Genomic DNA, 15,312 nt, shown 5'->3' with positions numbered 1-15,312 from the left:
AACCCTTTCCACTTATGCACGATTAAACTAAATCTGGATTCACTTAACTATAAAGCCAGCATAGGAGGCATAACACATCACTTAATAACCACAGAACAAACTGTTAATTGTGTCATTTTATTGTTATGAACAAGGCCAATGGTATTCCTTTACTTCCCGGGGAGGATGATCCCATCATACTGAAAAAGAAGAGCACAATTAGCTTACAATGCTCAGCAAAGTAGTCTACTCACAAATCAAGAGCAGATAAGTGGCAGACTTGTCAAAATCCACACCAAATAAAACATGTTCAATTAAATACATTAGCTTCAGCCAAAAGCCTTGCTACAAAAATGTCAAACAAGGGTCAGCTGACCGTTCCCTTCCAATAGCATTAGAGCAGGTATGAGCAATCTTACAAGCAAATAGGCAGTGGGAATTCAGTTCCTTCATTCCTGCCAAATGGCAACACCTGCCTCAAAGCTAGTTTGACAGGCTATGCAGTTATAGCGCGCCATTTACAGGCTGCTAAAATTCTAATAGTTCACCTAATTCCAGTTACCGTGACAAAACAAGCAAGTATAGTGTAAAGTGTCATTGTACAAGCTAAACCGCTGTGAAATATATTCTCCATAACAAACCAAAAATTATTGTATTTTCAGCTTGTGTACACAGACTTGCTTTCAATGAGAATGACAGATCTATAACGTGTGAATTTCATCAAGTCACCCCAAAAAATAACTTATTGCAGCTTTAATAGAATCAAGCATTACTGCTCCTAGGAAAAGAGGATTCAATCCTACTAGTAAACTGGGTTTCAGACACTTATCACATTCATCTTTCTGATGTACATCCACAAAGCAAAAAGTCCCACGCCAGCCATTTGCGGGTACCATTGCCCACCCTTAGAGAAACGATTGAAACAAAATCAGTCAGATCATAGCTCAAACTGAGCCTCACCTTCTGCTGGAACCAGCGCATGGCCTCCTCTTTGCGGATGCGGTGCCTGAAACCGATGCGACCGGTTTTCTGCTTCTTGTCAGCAATGCTGAAGCCGGGTCTGCCCAAGACCTGACAGAATGAAAGGAGTGAGAATAGAGGGTGGTTTAGATTAGAAGGCATGCAAATACTTTTGTATACCAACAGGCACGTAAAATCAAAACCAAACTTGATTTAAAAAGCATTCTAAAGCATTTGAAGCCACTCACAACGTAGAAGTCCAGTCCATAGATACCGATGCTGGGGTCATACTTGATTCCTAGATCAATGTGTTCCTGGATGCCAAAGCCGAAGTTCCCAGTGTCAGAGAAGTTGTTCTTCCGCAACTCGTACTCACGCACCTTTGGAAGGATGAGTTGTACCAATTAGTAAAGGCAACATATAGCCACTTCAAGCAATATGCCTAACCACATTCCTAACCATGTGGACAAAGGTCAAAGTTGAACCCTTGACAACACACCATTGGTTGAGGTTGAACATGAGTGATACAACTCAAAACATTTGAGTCATTTAACAGACACTCTTCACCAGAGCAACTTACAGGAGAAATTGGGATTAAGTGCCTTGCTCAAGGGCACATTGACAAACCTCACCTAGTTGGCTCTGGGATTCAAACCAGTTACCTTTTGTTTACTGGCCCAACGCTTTTAACCGCTGGGCTACCTGAGGCCCTAAAAGTATGCATAACTCTAGAATGCTACCAACAGCAGCCAATTTACAGAGGCTACCACTACACTAAGCCCCACCCTAAAAAGGTGTCAGAAACATTCCCTTGACAAATGAATTGCGATTAAGACATATGCAAGGTCATGAAAACCACATCACAAAACATTTAATGCAGTGTTTGTAATAAATAAGTGTAATATTGAAAGTTCACCTTGAGTCCCTTCTCCAGGATCTCCTCAGCCTTAGCTCCACGGACGGTACAGTGGACAGCAATCTTTTCATTTCTGCGGATGCCGAAGGATCGCACAGTGTAGCGGGCTGAAGGGGAAAGACTCATTGTAAGCAAAACACATTTTCCACTGTCAAATAGAATGTGTCTGTCGAAATAGTAAATAACCATCAAACACCGAGCCACAGATTAAAATCACAAACAATCAAAACACTTAGGATACTTACCCTTGGAGAAGACAGGCGTCTGGCCTGTGAGCTGCTCAAGCACCTTAGCAGCACGGGTCAGTCTGTCACCACTCTCCCCAACACAGATGTTCATACAGAGCTTGCGGATGCGAAGCTCACGCATGGGGTTCTCCTTTTTCTCGCTCTGTTCCTGTTGAAATAATAAACAGTTGTCATTAGGAGGCTGGAAGGTTAACATTTACACAATGTAGGCAGTGGTCTAAGGCACTGCATCGCAGTGCTAGCTGTGCCACTAGAGATCCTGGTTCGAATCCAGGCTCTGTCGTAGCCGGCCGCGACCGGGAGACTCATGGGCGGCGCACAATTGGCCCAGCGTCGTCCAAGGTAGGGGAGGGAATGGCCGGCAGGGATGTAGCTCAGTTGATAGAGCATGGCGTTTGCAACGCCAGGGTTGTGGGTTCGATTCCCACGGGGGGCCAGTATAAAAAAATATGTATTCACTAACTGTAAGTCGCTCTGGATAAGAGCGTCTGCTAAATGACTAAAATGTAAATGTAAATCACTAAAATGTAAATAATGTAACTTCTGTTTGGATACATCAGCTGTCTGTTATGCAGGCTGGTTAACATGTTGCTAACTAGTTAGCTAATAAATCCTGGTCAATGTTGTCAATAGACCCAACTGGCAATCTTTAAGCTGTTTCCAAAACGCCATACGTGTTCACACCGACTTAAATCCATTCAAACACGTGATACAAGATGTTCTTTACCTTCCTGACTAACCAACCACTAAATCCTGCCACACGGGCATTCATGTGCAGATCCCCAGATGCTAATAGACAGTTGGCTTGTTAAGCTATAAATTCACAATGTTGCGGAGTCAAATGTCACAATTTCTTGCTGAATTTTTACAGTATTTTCGCACCGTTCGTATACGGACCTTCCAGTTAGAGGTAACTAACAAAGTAATGAGAAATGTATTCGGGGAGATACTTCAACTACAACAGCCATGTCGCTAGCCCTTACTGATGTTTCAATTAAAACAATGATCCATAATATTTTGGCCGTAATACAACTTAATTTCAATGCTGCACATGAACCTACTCATTTCTGGTTATAAAAACACTGCGATATTGGCCACATAACGCTGATGATTCTGGATTTAAACTGTAAACCGACAAAACTCGCCATTTTATGTGTAAACGCTGTACTCACCGCCATGTTTGATCACTAGAAGAGGACGAAACGTTTCCGGTGCACTCTATTTATAGGGAAGTGTTCGAATAAACGGGCCCTACGTAACATCATGAATTTGAAGGACAGTTCCATAAGTGCACAAATTCAATAATAAAGTACAGCAAAACTGTATCTATCATTATTACATTTGGGCTTATATAAGAATATTTAGATTCAAGAACTCTAATATTTATTCAAGAAAAATATGTAAAATGGAAAATTCTAATGTAGCAAGTTAGGACATCCATCAGTTAGTCATCCATCTCAGTTATGTCATTACATTAGTTTTGATTTCAGAAATTGCCATCACCTTTCCTTCCATACAGATTTTGGAAGGGCCTACCCTAATACAGACAGACCAGCAACTCTGTTATAGAAGGAGTGCAACTCACACACACACACACACACAATATGATAAATCACATAAGATCATACATGCAGGACAAGTGTTTCATTGATACATAATATATTTTATTTAAAAGTTTGTCATGAAATACATTGGAGTAGTGGACAGAAGTAGTAAACAACTATATGCTCCTGAGTGGCGCAGTGGTCTAAGGCACTGCATTGCAGTGCTAACTGTGCCACTGGAGATCCTGGTTCGAATTGAGGGAATGGACGGGAAGGGAGGGAATGGCCGGCAGGGATGTAGCTCAGTTGATAGAGCATGGCGTTTGCAACGCCAGGGTTGTGGGTTTGATTCCCACGGGGGGCCAGTATAAAAAATAAAATAATAATAATAATAAAAACATGTATTCACTAACTGTAAGTCGCTCTGGATAAGAGCGTCTGCTAAATGACTAAAATGTATATTATTAGTAATTTGCATAGATTTATCATTTACATACAAATACAGAAATGTTACTTTTGGCCGAAATGTTTCATTGTGTTTATCAAGAGCAAATACATGATTTATAGATAAATAAAAATCTGTTTCAAAATGGCTTACCATTCTCTACATCTGCATAAAATTTTAGCACCCTCTGCTGTAGATGCACTGGCTCTGCCACCTTCCTACTATCGATGGGCAGGATGGGGCGGCAGGTAGCTTAGTGGTTAAGAGCGTTGTGCCGGTAACCGAAAGGTCGCTGGTTCTAATTGCCGACTAGGTGAAAAATCTGTCGATGTGCCCTTGAGCAAGGCACTTATCCCTAATTGCTCCTGTAAGTCGCTCTGGATAAGAGTGTCTGCTAAATATGTAAAATGTAGACACTCCTGTCTACAAGAGGTAACAAACAACACAGACCAAAACCACAACCAAAGCTACAATTTTGAACATTTTCACAAAGGATTTTGTCTCAATAACTTGGGGTGGCTGGATAACAGGAGTCTGCTGTACAACAGGGGATGGCTGGGGCTGGGAGTTACTGGGGGAGTGTACTGCCAGTGGTGGGGCAGGAGCCGGGGGCATTAAAAGGGGAAGCCCCTGTCTCCTCTGCTCCTCCAAAGCCTCAGTCAGAAACACCAGAGCTTTGCGTGGGAAGGTCGGTGGGGCGAAGAGGTTGGAGGTGGGGACAAAGAAGTGGGGGAGGAGGCCGGACTTCGCGTGGCCCTCCAGGGCCCCTAGGAGGTGCATGAAGCAGGCAGGCAGCTGATGGGGCGTCCACAGGGAGTCCTGGGCCCTGATGGAAAGGTTGTGTAGGAAAGCTGTCTTCCCGTGGTAGGAGCACAAAGCATCCAGCTCCTGAGGATAGCGTTTCTTCAGTCCCTCGATCAGACACTTGAGGAGCTTAAAGCACTGCTTACTAAAGGAGAGGAGGAGAGAACGAGAGGTATTGTTCATGATATTGATCAATTCACATAAAAGTATTTGTTCAGTATTAGGGCTAAATGAGTCACAGGTGCTGGTAAATGCTGTAGTAGAGTGAATTATGACCGGCAGCACTTGGTGGTAGAGCTCTCACAGCAGGTCCTCTTGTTCCCATGAGTCCTGATTAGTTCCTTTTCTATGTGAGAAAAGGAAATCCTCCAACTCTCTGCAGGAGACAAGCAGCAACAAATAATCACTGTATCAATCATGTACCATGTATAAATCATGACAAAATCTATCCACATCCAGAGTCATACATCTATGGCTCTGGTACAAAAACAACAATAATGATGCGCACACCTTTAGCTGCCTCACTGAGGTTGCGCCCTGGTGGTTTCTTGGGCACAAAGAAGCAAGTTTGGTGGGTGAGAGAGCGTCGGGTCTTCTTCCCCAGCCAGTTGTTCACATCTGGGCCGGCGCGGGCAGCCAGAGGCCAGCCCTGTGAGGAGGGCACTTCCAAGGCGGGCACCACATCCACAGAAAGTAGTTCCTCTTTCCCATCATCCACCTCCAACAAGGAAAGGGTCACCGCTGGAGAGTTTGGACGCTTCCTATTCACAACCCAACGCCAGCTACTTCCAGGCACTGCTGATCAAAGAACACACAAAAGCATCCAGGCAATGTGTCATGTCATATCTAAACAAACAATTTATATTACTATTATATATATGTGGTTGGAGATGTGGATACACAGACCACTGACCTCTAAGGCTCAAATAATAATTTTGACCACTCAACAACATACAGAATGGGTATGTGAGTACTTGTATGACTGCATTTGCAGACTCTCAGGTGAATATAGAACAGTTACCACACCTTTGTAGGTGCTGATGAACTTGCGGACCAGACGGTGCATTTCACTTATGATCTTGCTGGCTGAGATGGTGAGCCCATCTTCCAATAGGAAAGACCGTATGTGGGAACGTGTTCGTCGGGATAGGGCGACTTCATAGAACAGGCCGTGGTATTGGTCCAGCTCAGTCATTTTGAGGCGGGAAGGAGACTGGAGCTTCAACATCATGTCAAACTCATTTGGGTTGTGTATCTGTTGGCACACAATGGTAATAGGTACTATTTATTATTTACATACTATTTAGTTTCATTCAAAGTATACTCACTGAATGCAAAGGGCAGGTTTGACAGACCCAGATGAACAAAGTCCAAAAGACTTACAAACAGCAACACTTGACATTCAACACAAGAAGTACAAGGACCTCCATATTTGCATGTCATGTTACCCTATTATGTACAGTATGTGTATACTATATGTCTGGGGGTGAGGATTTTTTTTGTTGCTGTATATGTTAGTGGAAAGAATTTTATGTTGAAGGCCAGTACACATTCCTATCAGCGTTAAGGGGGGGCATTGGTGTGTGGGTGAGGGGTAAACTTTACCGGTAATCCAGGACAGGCAGCCACATTGGACAGAACAATTGTTGAAGCTAAACTCATTGGTGGCTGTTAGAGTGAGATAAGGTTCAGTATTGACTAATCGATACTCCCTAATCAGTCACTCAAGGTTAATCCATGTTTATCAAAACACACCTGAAAATGTGGATAATTTGCTGTCGGTAATTCTCTTGTGTTCATGGGTTTTAAATGAGCCGCCAGCCATCTCATGGTGTGAGTTACCTTAACCATCTCGTAGTATGAACCACTGTTGAGCACAGAGGCTGACTGGAAGTAGGGCTGCTCGTCACTGTTCTTGAGGAAGACCAGCAGGCTGTCCCGGAGATGGTTGACCAAGTCCACGGCCCACTGGCGGTCACTCTGGCGGAGCTTGAGGTCCTGGGCCCGAAGCCTGATCCAGCGGGCCAGCTCTTGGGAGATAGGGGCCAGCTCATCCCCTGGTGTGGGGTTGGCGACAGGTAGCTTAGTGGTTAAGAGCGTTGTGCCAGTAACTGAAAGGTCGCTGGTTTTAATCCCTGAGCTGACTAGGTGAAAATCTGTCGATGTGCCCTTGAGCAAGGCACTTAACCCTAATTGCTCCTGTAAGTCGCTCTGGATAAGAGCATCTGCTAAATTACTAAAAATGGGTTCTGGGCTGTGGGCAGATAGAAGTGTTGGCTGGACTGTCTCAGATGAGCATAGTATTGAAGCATAAATTGTGTAATTTTCACCCCCTGTTTTACAGGATTATGCACACATGAACTTCATCTCCAAAATATATTTAAAAAATTGTACTTTCTACCCCTTTTTCTCCCAAATTGGTAGTTACAGTCTTGTCCCATCGCTGCAACTCCTGTACGGACTCGGGAGAGGCGAAGGTCGAGAGCCATGCGTCCTCCGAAACACGACCCTGCCAAGCCGCATTGCTTCTTGACACACTGCTCGCTTAACCCGGAAGCCAGCCGCACCAATGTGTCGGAGGAAACACCAAACAACTGGCGACCGAAGTCAGCGTACATGCGCCCGGTCTGCCACAAGGAGTCGCTAGAGCACAAGTGGACAAGGACATCCCGGCCGGCCAAACCCTCCCCCAACCCGGACGATGCTAGGCCAATTGTGCGCCACCTCATGGGCCTCCCGGTCGCGGCCTGCTGCGACACAGCCTGGGATCAAACCCGGGTCTGTGGTGCAGTGCCTTAGACCGCTGCGCCACTCGGGAGGCCTCCAAAACATACTTCTGTCGCAGATGCAAAAACTCACTCAACTCAGAATATGAATTCTGGCTAGATGAATGAATATAACATGTTACTGATTGATTGTTTTAGCATCTTTGACATGCAATGATACACACATCAGATGAGGACAATCAACAATACCATTGAAGCGAGCAGGTCGACCGTGCCATTACCTGTCAGGTGTGGTCTCTGCCTAGGGAGGGGTGAGTTGGGTGTGGCTGGGGTACTGGAGTTTCCATCAGTCTGCTGACCCAGCGATGCCCCAGTCTGAGAGTCCTCTATGGTGCTACCTCCATCTCCATCTTCTCTGTCCAGATACCCACCCTCCTCTGCCTCTCTGCCCAGGCTAGGTTGGAGGTCGACAGGGGTGGACGGGGTCCTGGCGAGGGCCCGTGATGGAGCAGTTGTCTGGGGCTCTCTAGAGGGTGTGGATGGAACTGAGGTCTGTCTCCTGGAGGATGATCTCCTCTGAGGTGTGGTTCTGTTCATCTTTCTATCGTGATCAACGCACACAAACACACACAAATCAATCGATTAAGAGAAACTAGTATGACGTAAATAGAATTAGAATATCCTCTTCCTTCTAGGTTGAAAGTATATGGGATGGGACTGTGCAATAACAAAAACGACCTTGCTCAGTCTTTAGTGGGTGCTTACTAACATAGTACCACAGAGATCATATTACTAAGTTCTATGTAATTTTAAGCATGGTACGTACAATGACTAACGCTGAGGTCCTGCCCAGAGGAATGAACATAATTGTGGTTTCCAAGACCTTACCCAAACCAGGCTAGATGTTACTCTAGACAACTTCGCTTGCGCCATCTTCTTCATAATCCCAGACTGATTGTTAGAGAATCATTCAACCATTGTGACATTTTACAGGGCTTGTTAAGACTTACCTGCTATTGCCCAGTCGTTGTCACAAATTGCAGCTTGGTAGGGGGACACAGACTGAAATGTCACTATTGCTCCTCTCTCTGTGTCAGCTCACATGTTTCTATTTCCCAAGTGTGATGTCACATATCACTCCAAGATAATAGACCATTGCTTCCACCTTTGTCTCTGGAGCAGTGGATTATGGATTGCACAACTGAATTCTAGGTGTGGTTCTGAAAGTGAAACAGTAAGAAGAGGTTTCACCCCTGTGGCGTCATCCCATAAGGAGACGTTATATGCTCTACTTTGTTATTTTCTTCAATGAGGTTGAACAGCGGTTGGCATCCAATAAATGTTGCATTACCTCCACCTACTAGACTGGAGTATAACTCCCTTTGCTTAAAAAATAAATAAATAATAATACCCTACCATCTAACACTACACACACAAAACTTAAAAAAAAAACTTTAAAAAATACCATACCCCACTATTTAAATCTATTTAGTCCTACTTCAGGCCAACAGCCTGAAAGGATTGGACACTGCCACTTAACACACCCTGTAACTCTTCTGATGTCAAATCTCGCACACCCAAATACCTCTCTGCAGCTGCCACCACAACCTTTCTGCGACTTATGCTCCATCGCTGCAGTACAGTTGATAACCATTGCTATAAATGCCAAAAATCCAATCTTACTGAAACATATATCACTTGTTGGCCTATCCCTCTGTACTGATACAGATCTACTACTCTCACCACTCCTCTCAGGATCCCTCCCCCTTGACCCATCTTCCTCTATTTTCTTCACTGCCTCAGCATACGACAACTTCTTCACTCCTCTAACCCTGGAAACCTCAACCTGCCTCTCTCGCATGGGACATTTCTGATCCCCAGCCCCATGGGCACCCCTACAATTAACACATACCACTACTTTCCCCAATGCTACACATTCCTTTGTCTCATGCCCTTCTGCACACTTCTCACACATAGGAACCTCCCTCCTACACACTGCTGCCACATGCCCATAAGCTTGACACCTGTAACAACGTAATGTATTCGGCACAAAAGCTCGTACAGGATAATTTATATATCCTAACATCACTTTGTCGGGCAAAGACTCAACATCAAAACTCAAAAGAACAGACAATGACTCTTCTGTTTCGCCACTCTCGCCATCCTGTCTGCATCACACCAAACCACAAGCATCACAAACACCGGGATCTTCCCCTTCATTTGGTCAGCTTTCACATTTACCGCTACCCCAGTAATCACTCCTTTCAATGGCACCCTTTTCTTGAGAGCAAAACAATTCACATCTCTTGCCCCCATTCGTTTAACACGGAGCACCTGCTCCCTCTGACCAGCAGAAAACACAAACAATTATCACAAGACCACTGCTGGTGACCCTCACCGATTCCACAGCACCCAACTCTGTTTTCACCCACCCTGAAACCACAAATGGATCAGCCAAAAGGCAAGGGCCCACTTTTTCTGTCACAGACTCATCTTTATCCTGTCACAGTGCAAGCCTCGGGCTCCGAGAACTTCATCACACCTACCACCTCCGATACTTCGCCTGCATTCGTTTCAATTTCTCCTCCTGTCTTCAACTCACCCTGCTTACACTTTCTACCATTCTTCTTTAACAAACCATCTCCCTTTTCCCCGCCATTTTTAACCGACTCAAGCTCCCCCTCTTCCTCCCTCTCTCTCAGACCTCCTCCCCCTCTCTTTTTCCCTCCATTCCTCCTCAGTATTCCAAGTATAGTCTCCTTATGATAATACTGCACTTCTCCTGACATACATCTTGTTCTTGCCTTGTCAAGGGACGCCATTTAACCGGCTGTCACAATCTCCGTACAATCAGCAAGAACCCCTTGGGATGTAACGCTTAACAGTGCATCCCACTTGTAAAACAGCTGCTTTGTTTTGCTGTTGTTCTTTATTAATAGCTACCGTGACACTTTCCCATTTCAAACAAGCACGCTCTCTTTCTCCCGGATTCCTCGATTCGCTTGCTCTGTTCACTCTACTTGGTTTGTGAAAGCTTGCCCTTTTGTAGGAAGCTTTTCTATAAAAATAAAATAAAATAAACAAGTTTCTCCTTCTGTCAGAACCCCTTTACTTGACAGTAGCCGACATTGACTGGTGTACGATTTCACCTATAGAGCAATCACTCTTCTCTGAAAATAGGAATCAACAGCACTTACATTTCTCACATATATTTTTGATGTAACTCAAAGGAGAGAATGCTTAAAATGGAGGCAGTGAATCATTTCTATTGAATATTCCCCAAAGAAGTTGATAGGTATTATTTTCTGTTTGTAGCCACAATTGTAAACCAATGGAGTGTATTCAGCAAATCAATCCAAAATGTGACAATTAGCTCAATGTTTCACAGCAACAGATACCAGACTTTATTTTAATATTCTAACACAACATATAATTTCATGACAGACAGCAGTATGTATCCAACAGTAACTGATTCAGCATTTTGGCTTATGAGAATCAAGAAACAGCAGCGTTTTGGCGGTTCATGGTTTTTATTTTATCATAATTTTCCCTAAAGCTTTATTCTTCGAACATTTGCTTTCCTTTCCTGCGAAAATTTTTGCGATGGGTTTTTATTAGCATTAGCCAGTCCTTGGGTAGAGAGCTCAGGTTCTGAGACACTGCAGGATGGGATGCCGGTGACACGCCTTGTTGTTGCTGGATGTCTGGAGCAGGAATTCATTTAGCTTTGGCGGCCTTAACGGCGGACTTGGTCACCTTGCCAGTGCTGGCAGCCTTCTTGTCGACGGCCTTGATGACACCAACAGCCACGGTTTGCCTCATGTCACGCACGGCGAAACGACCTGCAACGACACAACAGCGAAGAGAAATGGTTACTGGACAGGCCTGAATGATTTTTTGTGTGTAATAGGCTAAATTGGTTTTGCTAAATGGAGTGTCAGCATATTCCAGAAGTCGTTGTAGTTCCTAAACAGTTTTTGTTAGTGACATTGTAAGGTATTGAGACTAGTAAGATCTAGTCACCTTCTTATAAGCAATCAACAGTAAATGTGTGGTGAGTTATTTCAAAACCAAATGGCTGCATTACCCAGATGGGTCCTATACAGTGATGATAACCCCACGTAACATAAAGTTTTTCAATAGCACTGCATAAATAAGACCCATAATCGTCATCATTAGGAATTGGTGTGTGACTCACCGAGGGGAGGGTAGGCGGCAAAGCTCTCCACACACATGGGCTTTCCTGGCACCATGACGATGATGGCGGCGTCTCCAGACTTCAGGGCCTTGGGATTGTCCTCAAGCTTCTTGCCTGAACGACGGTCGATCTTCTCCTTGAGCTCGCTGAACTTGCAGGCAATGTGAGCGGTATGGCAATCCAGCACGGGGGCATAGCCCTGGGAGATGGTGCCCGGGTGGTTCAGGATGATGACCTGGGGATTGGGGTAAAGGTTGGGTAAGGATGGGCTAGAATCTAGAACAACATTGACAGGGTGTTGGGACGTGGGTAAACTGAATTCAGAAAACGTTTAATGAAAGTGCAAACATATGGCCAGAAACGAGACATGAAGGAAAGTAGACTTGGAAATGTGAATATTTTCTATTATCTTTACAAAACCTACATTTAAAATCAGTCCCATCTCTCACCTGAGCTGTGAAGTTGCCGGCCTCCATTGGAGGGTCGTTCTTGCTGTCTCCAGCCACGTTGCCCCGACGGATATCCTTGACGGACACGTTCTTGACGTTGAAGCCGACGTTGTCACCGGGGAGAGCAGCTTCCAGGGTCTCGTGGTGCATCTCCACAGACTTGACTTCAGTGGTCACATTAGCGGGGGCGAAGGTGACGATCATACCGGCCTTCAGGGTGCCAGTCTCCACACGGCCCACGGGTACTGTTCCAATACCTAAAGGGAAACAAGTATTTAACCACAAGAGCCATACCCCTTCATGTCTAAAGAAAATAACCAGTATATTGAAACATTTTGATCTATGACTGGTACTTACCTCCGATTTTGTAGACATCCTGCAGGGGCAGACGGAGGGGCTTGTCGGTGGGGCGGGAGGGGGCCAGGATAGAGTCCAGAGCCTCCAGAAGGGTCACACCGTTAGCGCCACCCTCCTTACGCTCAACCTTCCATCCCTTGAACCAGCCCATCTGCAATGGGCAACAGAAGAAACAATGTTACTGTTTTTGTGTGGATCAAAATTAGGATGAGGCTTGCTGACCTGTCAGTGCTTTACCTTCTATAACATTCCAGCCCTAATCATTTAGGCTTATGACCACCTAAACCTACACTGCTGTGGTCGAGTGTACTGTGTGGACGGGCTACTCACGTTGGGGCTAGCCTCCAGCATGTTGTCCCCATGCCATCCAGAGATTGGCACAAAGGCGACTGTGGCAGGGTTGTAGCCGATCTTCTTGATGTAGGTGCTGACTTCCTTCTGGATTTCCTCAAAACGCTTCTGGCTGTAGGGGGGCTCGGTGGAGTCCATCTTGTTGACTCCAACGATGAGCTGCTTCACTCCTAGAGTGTAGGCCAGGAGAGCGTGCTCACGAGTCTGGCCGTTCTTTGAGATACCGGCCTCAAACTCACCCACACCACCAGCAACGATCAGCACAGCGCAATCAGCCTAAGGATATAAAGTCATAGTGACAGACTTCAAACCTCATGGTAAAATGCCACCACTGATAGATAATTTCATAATTAGGAAACAGATTGAGCAACGGATATTAAAGCTTGTTTTTACCTGAGAGGTACCAGTGATCATGTTCTTGATGAAGTCTCTGTGTCCGGGGGCATCAATGATGGTGACGTAGTACTTGGCGGTCTCAAACTTCCACAGGGAAATGTCGATGGTGATACCACGCTCACGCTCTGCCTTCAGCTTGTCCAGCACCCAGGCATACTTGAACGAGCCCTTACCCATCTACACAAGCAGAGAATCAAGTTCGCGTTCATTCCACTTAGTCTATTGCCTACACTGTTCTGTAATGTTTTTAGATCAAATCTACCCAATTAGGCCTACTACAAAAATAAACAATATTGCCTGTTTTGTCATTTACACAATCCAGACGAACACAAAATGACTCCCTAATCAGATGAATATAAGCTTCTTCTGCTAGTTGAGCAATACTTTGAGCAATTTCCGGCTGCCAAAATCCTGATTTGTCTTGACTACAATCAAGTATGGGTGGTCCTCTGTAGCTCAGCTGGTAGAGCATGGCACTTGTAACGCCAAGGTAGTGGGTTCGATCCCCGGGACCACCCATACACAAAAATGTATGCACACATGACTAAGTCGCTTTGGATAAAAGCATCTGCTAAATGGCATATTATTATTAAACTGACCACTCAATATTGGCATACCTTCATTTTTTATTTGAGTGCTCCCAAATACTCATGTCACAATGCACATTTTTTTGTATCTGACATATCAGAACTACAGATGCATGTAAATAATTGTATCAATAATATATCAAACTTAAGGCATTTTTGCCTTTAGTTACTGCAAGACTGGCCACATAACTGACAGCAATACACAATTGTGTACAGTAGGTGTCACTGGTGTCAAAACAGTATTTCCAAGGATTTTCATTTCTAACCACGCCCGTTATAACGCCGCAATTCATAGCTGCAACAAACAGAATCCCTAGAAATGCCAGGGCGCCCAAACCTACCTCAGCAGCCTCCTTCTCGAACTTTTCAATGGTTCTCTTGTCAATGCCCCCGCATTTGTAGATCAGATGGCCGGTGGTGGTGGACTTGCCAGAGTCGACATGGCCAATGACCACGATGTTGATGTGGATCTTTTCCTTTCCCATGATTTACTGATTGAAAGGAATCTGGCGTAACTACCGATGCACAAATACATTTACACAAAACAGACATGAAAATGGGCGACATGGTTGCGGGAGATGCAACGGTGTATGCAATGTTGACGCTCATCGGCACCATGTGCTATCCGCAAGTCGCCCTCCATGTTAAATCGGAGGATTAGCGAGCCGGCCATGTTGGGTCGTTACTAGTTACCACAGCCAAAGTCATACACCCCGCCTAGTTGTGGTTTAAACCTAACCACACCGCTAACCTTAAAACCCATTATTAGTTATACTTCTTGTTCACCATGAAGTGAATAGTGCGTTGGTAGCTTGCTACCCACTAAACATGTGACGCGGTCCGCGAGTTGCCTATGTTAGATTGAGCAGGTATCGCCAATGACAAAATGTATGACCCCAAATGCAAACGAGCAGTTAGAAAACTCGTATCTTGTACGAACAGGTCCTAAATCATGCGCCCAAAAAAAATATGTTACTTGTTAGGCTGGCACAACTCTCATAACCATGCCATTCTCACAATTTAAATCCAACAGTATTACAGATTGAAAGGGTAGCAACATGACAATAGTGCCCACCGAGTACGTCCTAAAATCAGTATTCTCTGCTTCACTAACCTGTGACAACCCAGGTAGCGGTATCCCTGCTTTAGACCGGAGAAAAAGGGCAGAATAAGAACTCGCATTTCTTTTTATACCGGTGCTGTGAGGGGCGGGAGAACAGCAAATGCTACAGCCCTACTGTCACCAATAAAATTGGGTGCCATTGGTTGCACCAGTGTTACCCACTAAGGTGATTGGACTGCATAATCCATCACACTGGGCACAGCCCTGCAGCTGTCAGGGATAGCATGTG

The 15,312-nt window shown here is 44.9% G+C and overlaps 3 protein-coding genes across 5 annotated transcripts; all 3 read right to left on the bottom strand.

Annotated features, from left to right (window-relative positions):
- Positions 1-103: 103 nt before the first annotated feature.
- LOC121586393 (60S ribosomal protein L11) lies at positions 104-3,297 on the bottom strand. Its single transcript, XM_041903038.1, has 6 exons — positions 3,249-3,297; positions 2,101-2,251; positions 1,856-1,962; positions 1,188-1,319; positions 940-1,050; positions 104-179 (listed from the first exon to the last, which is right to left on the bottom strand). Exons 1-6 carry the CDS (start codon positions 3,279-3,281, stop codon positions 150-152), a joined length of 564 nt encoding a protein of 187 aa, XP_041758972.1. The 5' UTR covers positions 3,282-3,297; the 3' UTR covers positions 104-149.
- A 1,142-nt stretch (positions 3,298-4,439) lies between these two features.
- Positions 4,440-9,011, bottom strand: LOC121585758 (cyclic GMP-AMP synthase). Of its 2 annotated transcripts, none has more exons than XM_045226326.1 (7): positions 8,633-9,011; positions 7,904-8,223; positions 6,739-6,953; positions 5,923-6,151; positions 5,407-5,694; positions 5,173-5,272; positions 4,440-5,041 (listed from the first exon to the last, which is right to left on the bottom strand). In XM_045226326.1, exons 2-7 carry the CDS (start codon positions 8,217-8,219, stop codon positions 4,516-4,518), a joined length of 1,674 nt encoding a protein of 557 aa, XP_045082261.1. In that variant the 5' UTR covers positions 8,220-8,223; positions 8,633-9,011; the 3' UTR covers positions 4,440-4,515. The 2 variants fall into 2 exon arrangements, with proteins under 2 accessions (XP_045082261.1, XP_045082262.1); XM_045226327.1 differs by having other exon boundaries at positions 5,407-5,691.
- A 1,985-nt stretch (positions 9,012-10,996) lies between these two features.
- LOC121586391 (elongation factor 1-alpha-like) lies at positions 10,997-15,181 on the bottom strand. 2 transcript variants are annotated; one of them, XM_041903034.1, is made up of 8 exons: positions 15,075-15,181; positions 14,302-14,451; positions 13,371-13,550; positions 12,957-13,253; positions 12,627-12,777; positions 12,270-12,526; positions 11,821-12,055; positions 10,997-11,464 (listed from the first exon to the last, which is right to left on the bottom strand). In XM_041903034.1, the coding sequence occupies exons 2-8, from the start codon at positions 14,443-14,445 to the stop codon at positions 11,340-11,342; spliced, it is 1,389 nt and encodes a 462-aa protein (XP_041758968.1). In that variant the 5' UTR covers positions 14,446-14,451; positions 15,075-15,181; the 3' UTR covers positions 10,997-11,339. The 2 variants fall into 2 exon arrangements, with proteins under 2 accessions (XP_041758968.1, XP_041758969.1); XM_041903035.1 differs by having other exon boundaries at positions 14,302-14,475; positions 15,075-15,176.
- Positions 15,182-15,312: the final 131 nt, after the last annotated feature.

The sequence above is a fragment of the Coregonus clupeaformis genome, chromosome 17 (assembly GCF_020615455.1).
Source record: "Coregonus clupeaformis isolate EN_2021a chromosome 17, ASM2061545v1, whole genome shotgun sequence".
In the NCBI taxonomy this organism is placed as follows: Eukaryota; Metazoa; Chordata; class Actinopteri; order Salmoniformes; family Salmonidae; genus Coregonus; species Coregonus clupeaformis.
The sequence above is the reverse complement of the archived record's forward strand: the minus strand, read 5'-3'. Positions and strand labels throughout refer to the sequence as shown.

Coding starts and splice junctions, on each gene's coding strand:
- LOC121586393 (XM_041903038.1), bottom strand. CDS start 3,281: ATGGCGGTGAGTACAGCGTTTACACATAAAATG. Junction 2,252..3,248: donor CAGCGTTTACACATAAAATG/GCGAGTTTTGTC, acceptor TTATTTCAACAG/GAACAGAGCGAGAAAAAGGA. Junction 1,963..2,100: donor GACGCCTGTCTTCTCCAAGG/GTAAGTATCCTA, acceptor TTTCCCCTTCAG/CCCGCTACACTGTGCGATCC.
- LOC121585758 (XM_045226326.1), bottom strand. CDS start 8,219: ATGAACAGAACCACACCTCAGAGGAGATCATCCTCCAGGAGACAGACC. Junction 6,152..6,738: donor CATACTACGAGATGGTTAAG/GTAACTCACACC, acceptor GTGTGCCAACAG/ATACACAACCCAAATGAGTT. Junction 5,273..5,406: donor CCTCAGTGAGGCAGCTAAAG/GTGTGCGCATCA, acceptor TGTCTCCTGCAG/AGAGTTGGAGGATTTCCTTT.
- LOC121586391 (XM_041903034.1), bottom strand. CDS start 14,445: ATGGGAAAGGAAAAGATCCACATCAACATCGTGGTCATTGGCCATGTC. Junction 13,551..14,301: donor TCGAGAAGGAGGCTGCTGAG/GTAGGTTTGGGC, acceptor CTGCTTGTGTAG/ATGGGTAAGGGCTCGTTCAA. Junction 12,056..12,269: donor CCGGCAACTTCACAGCTCAG/GTGAGAGATGGG, acceptor CCCAATCCCCAG/GTCATCATCCTGAACCACCC.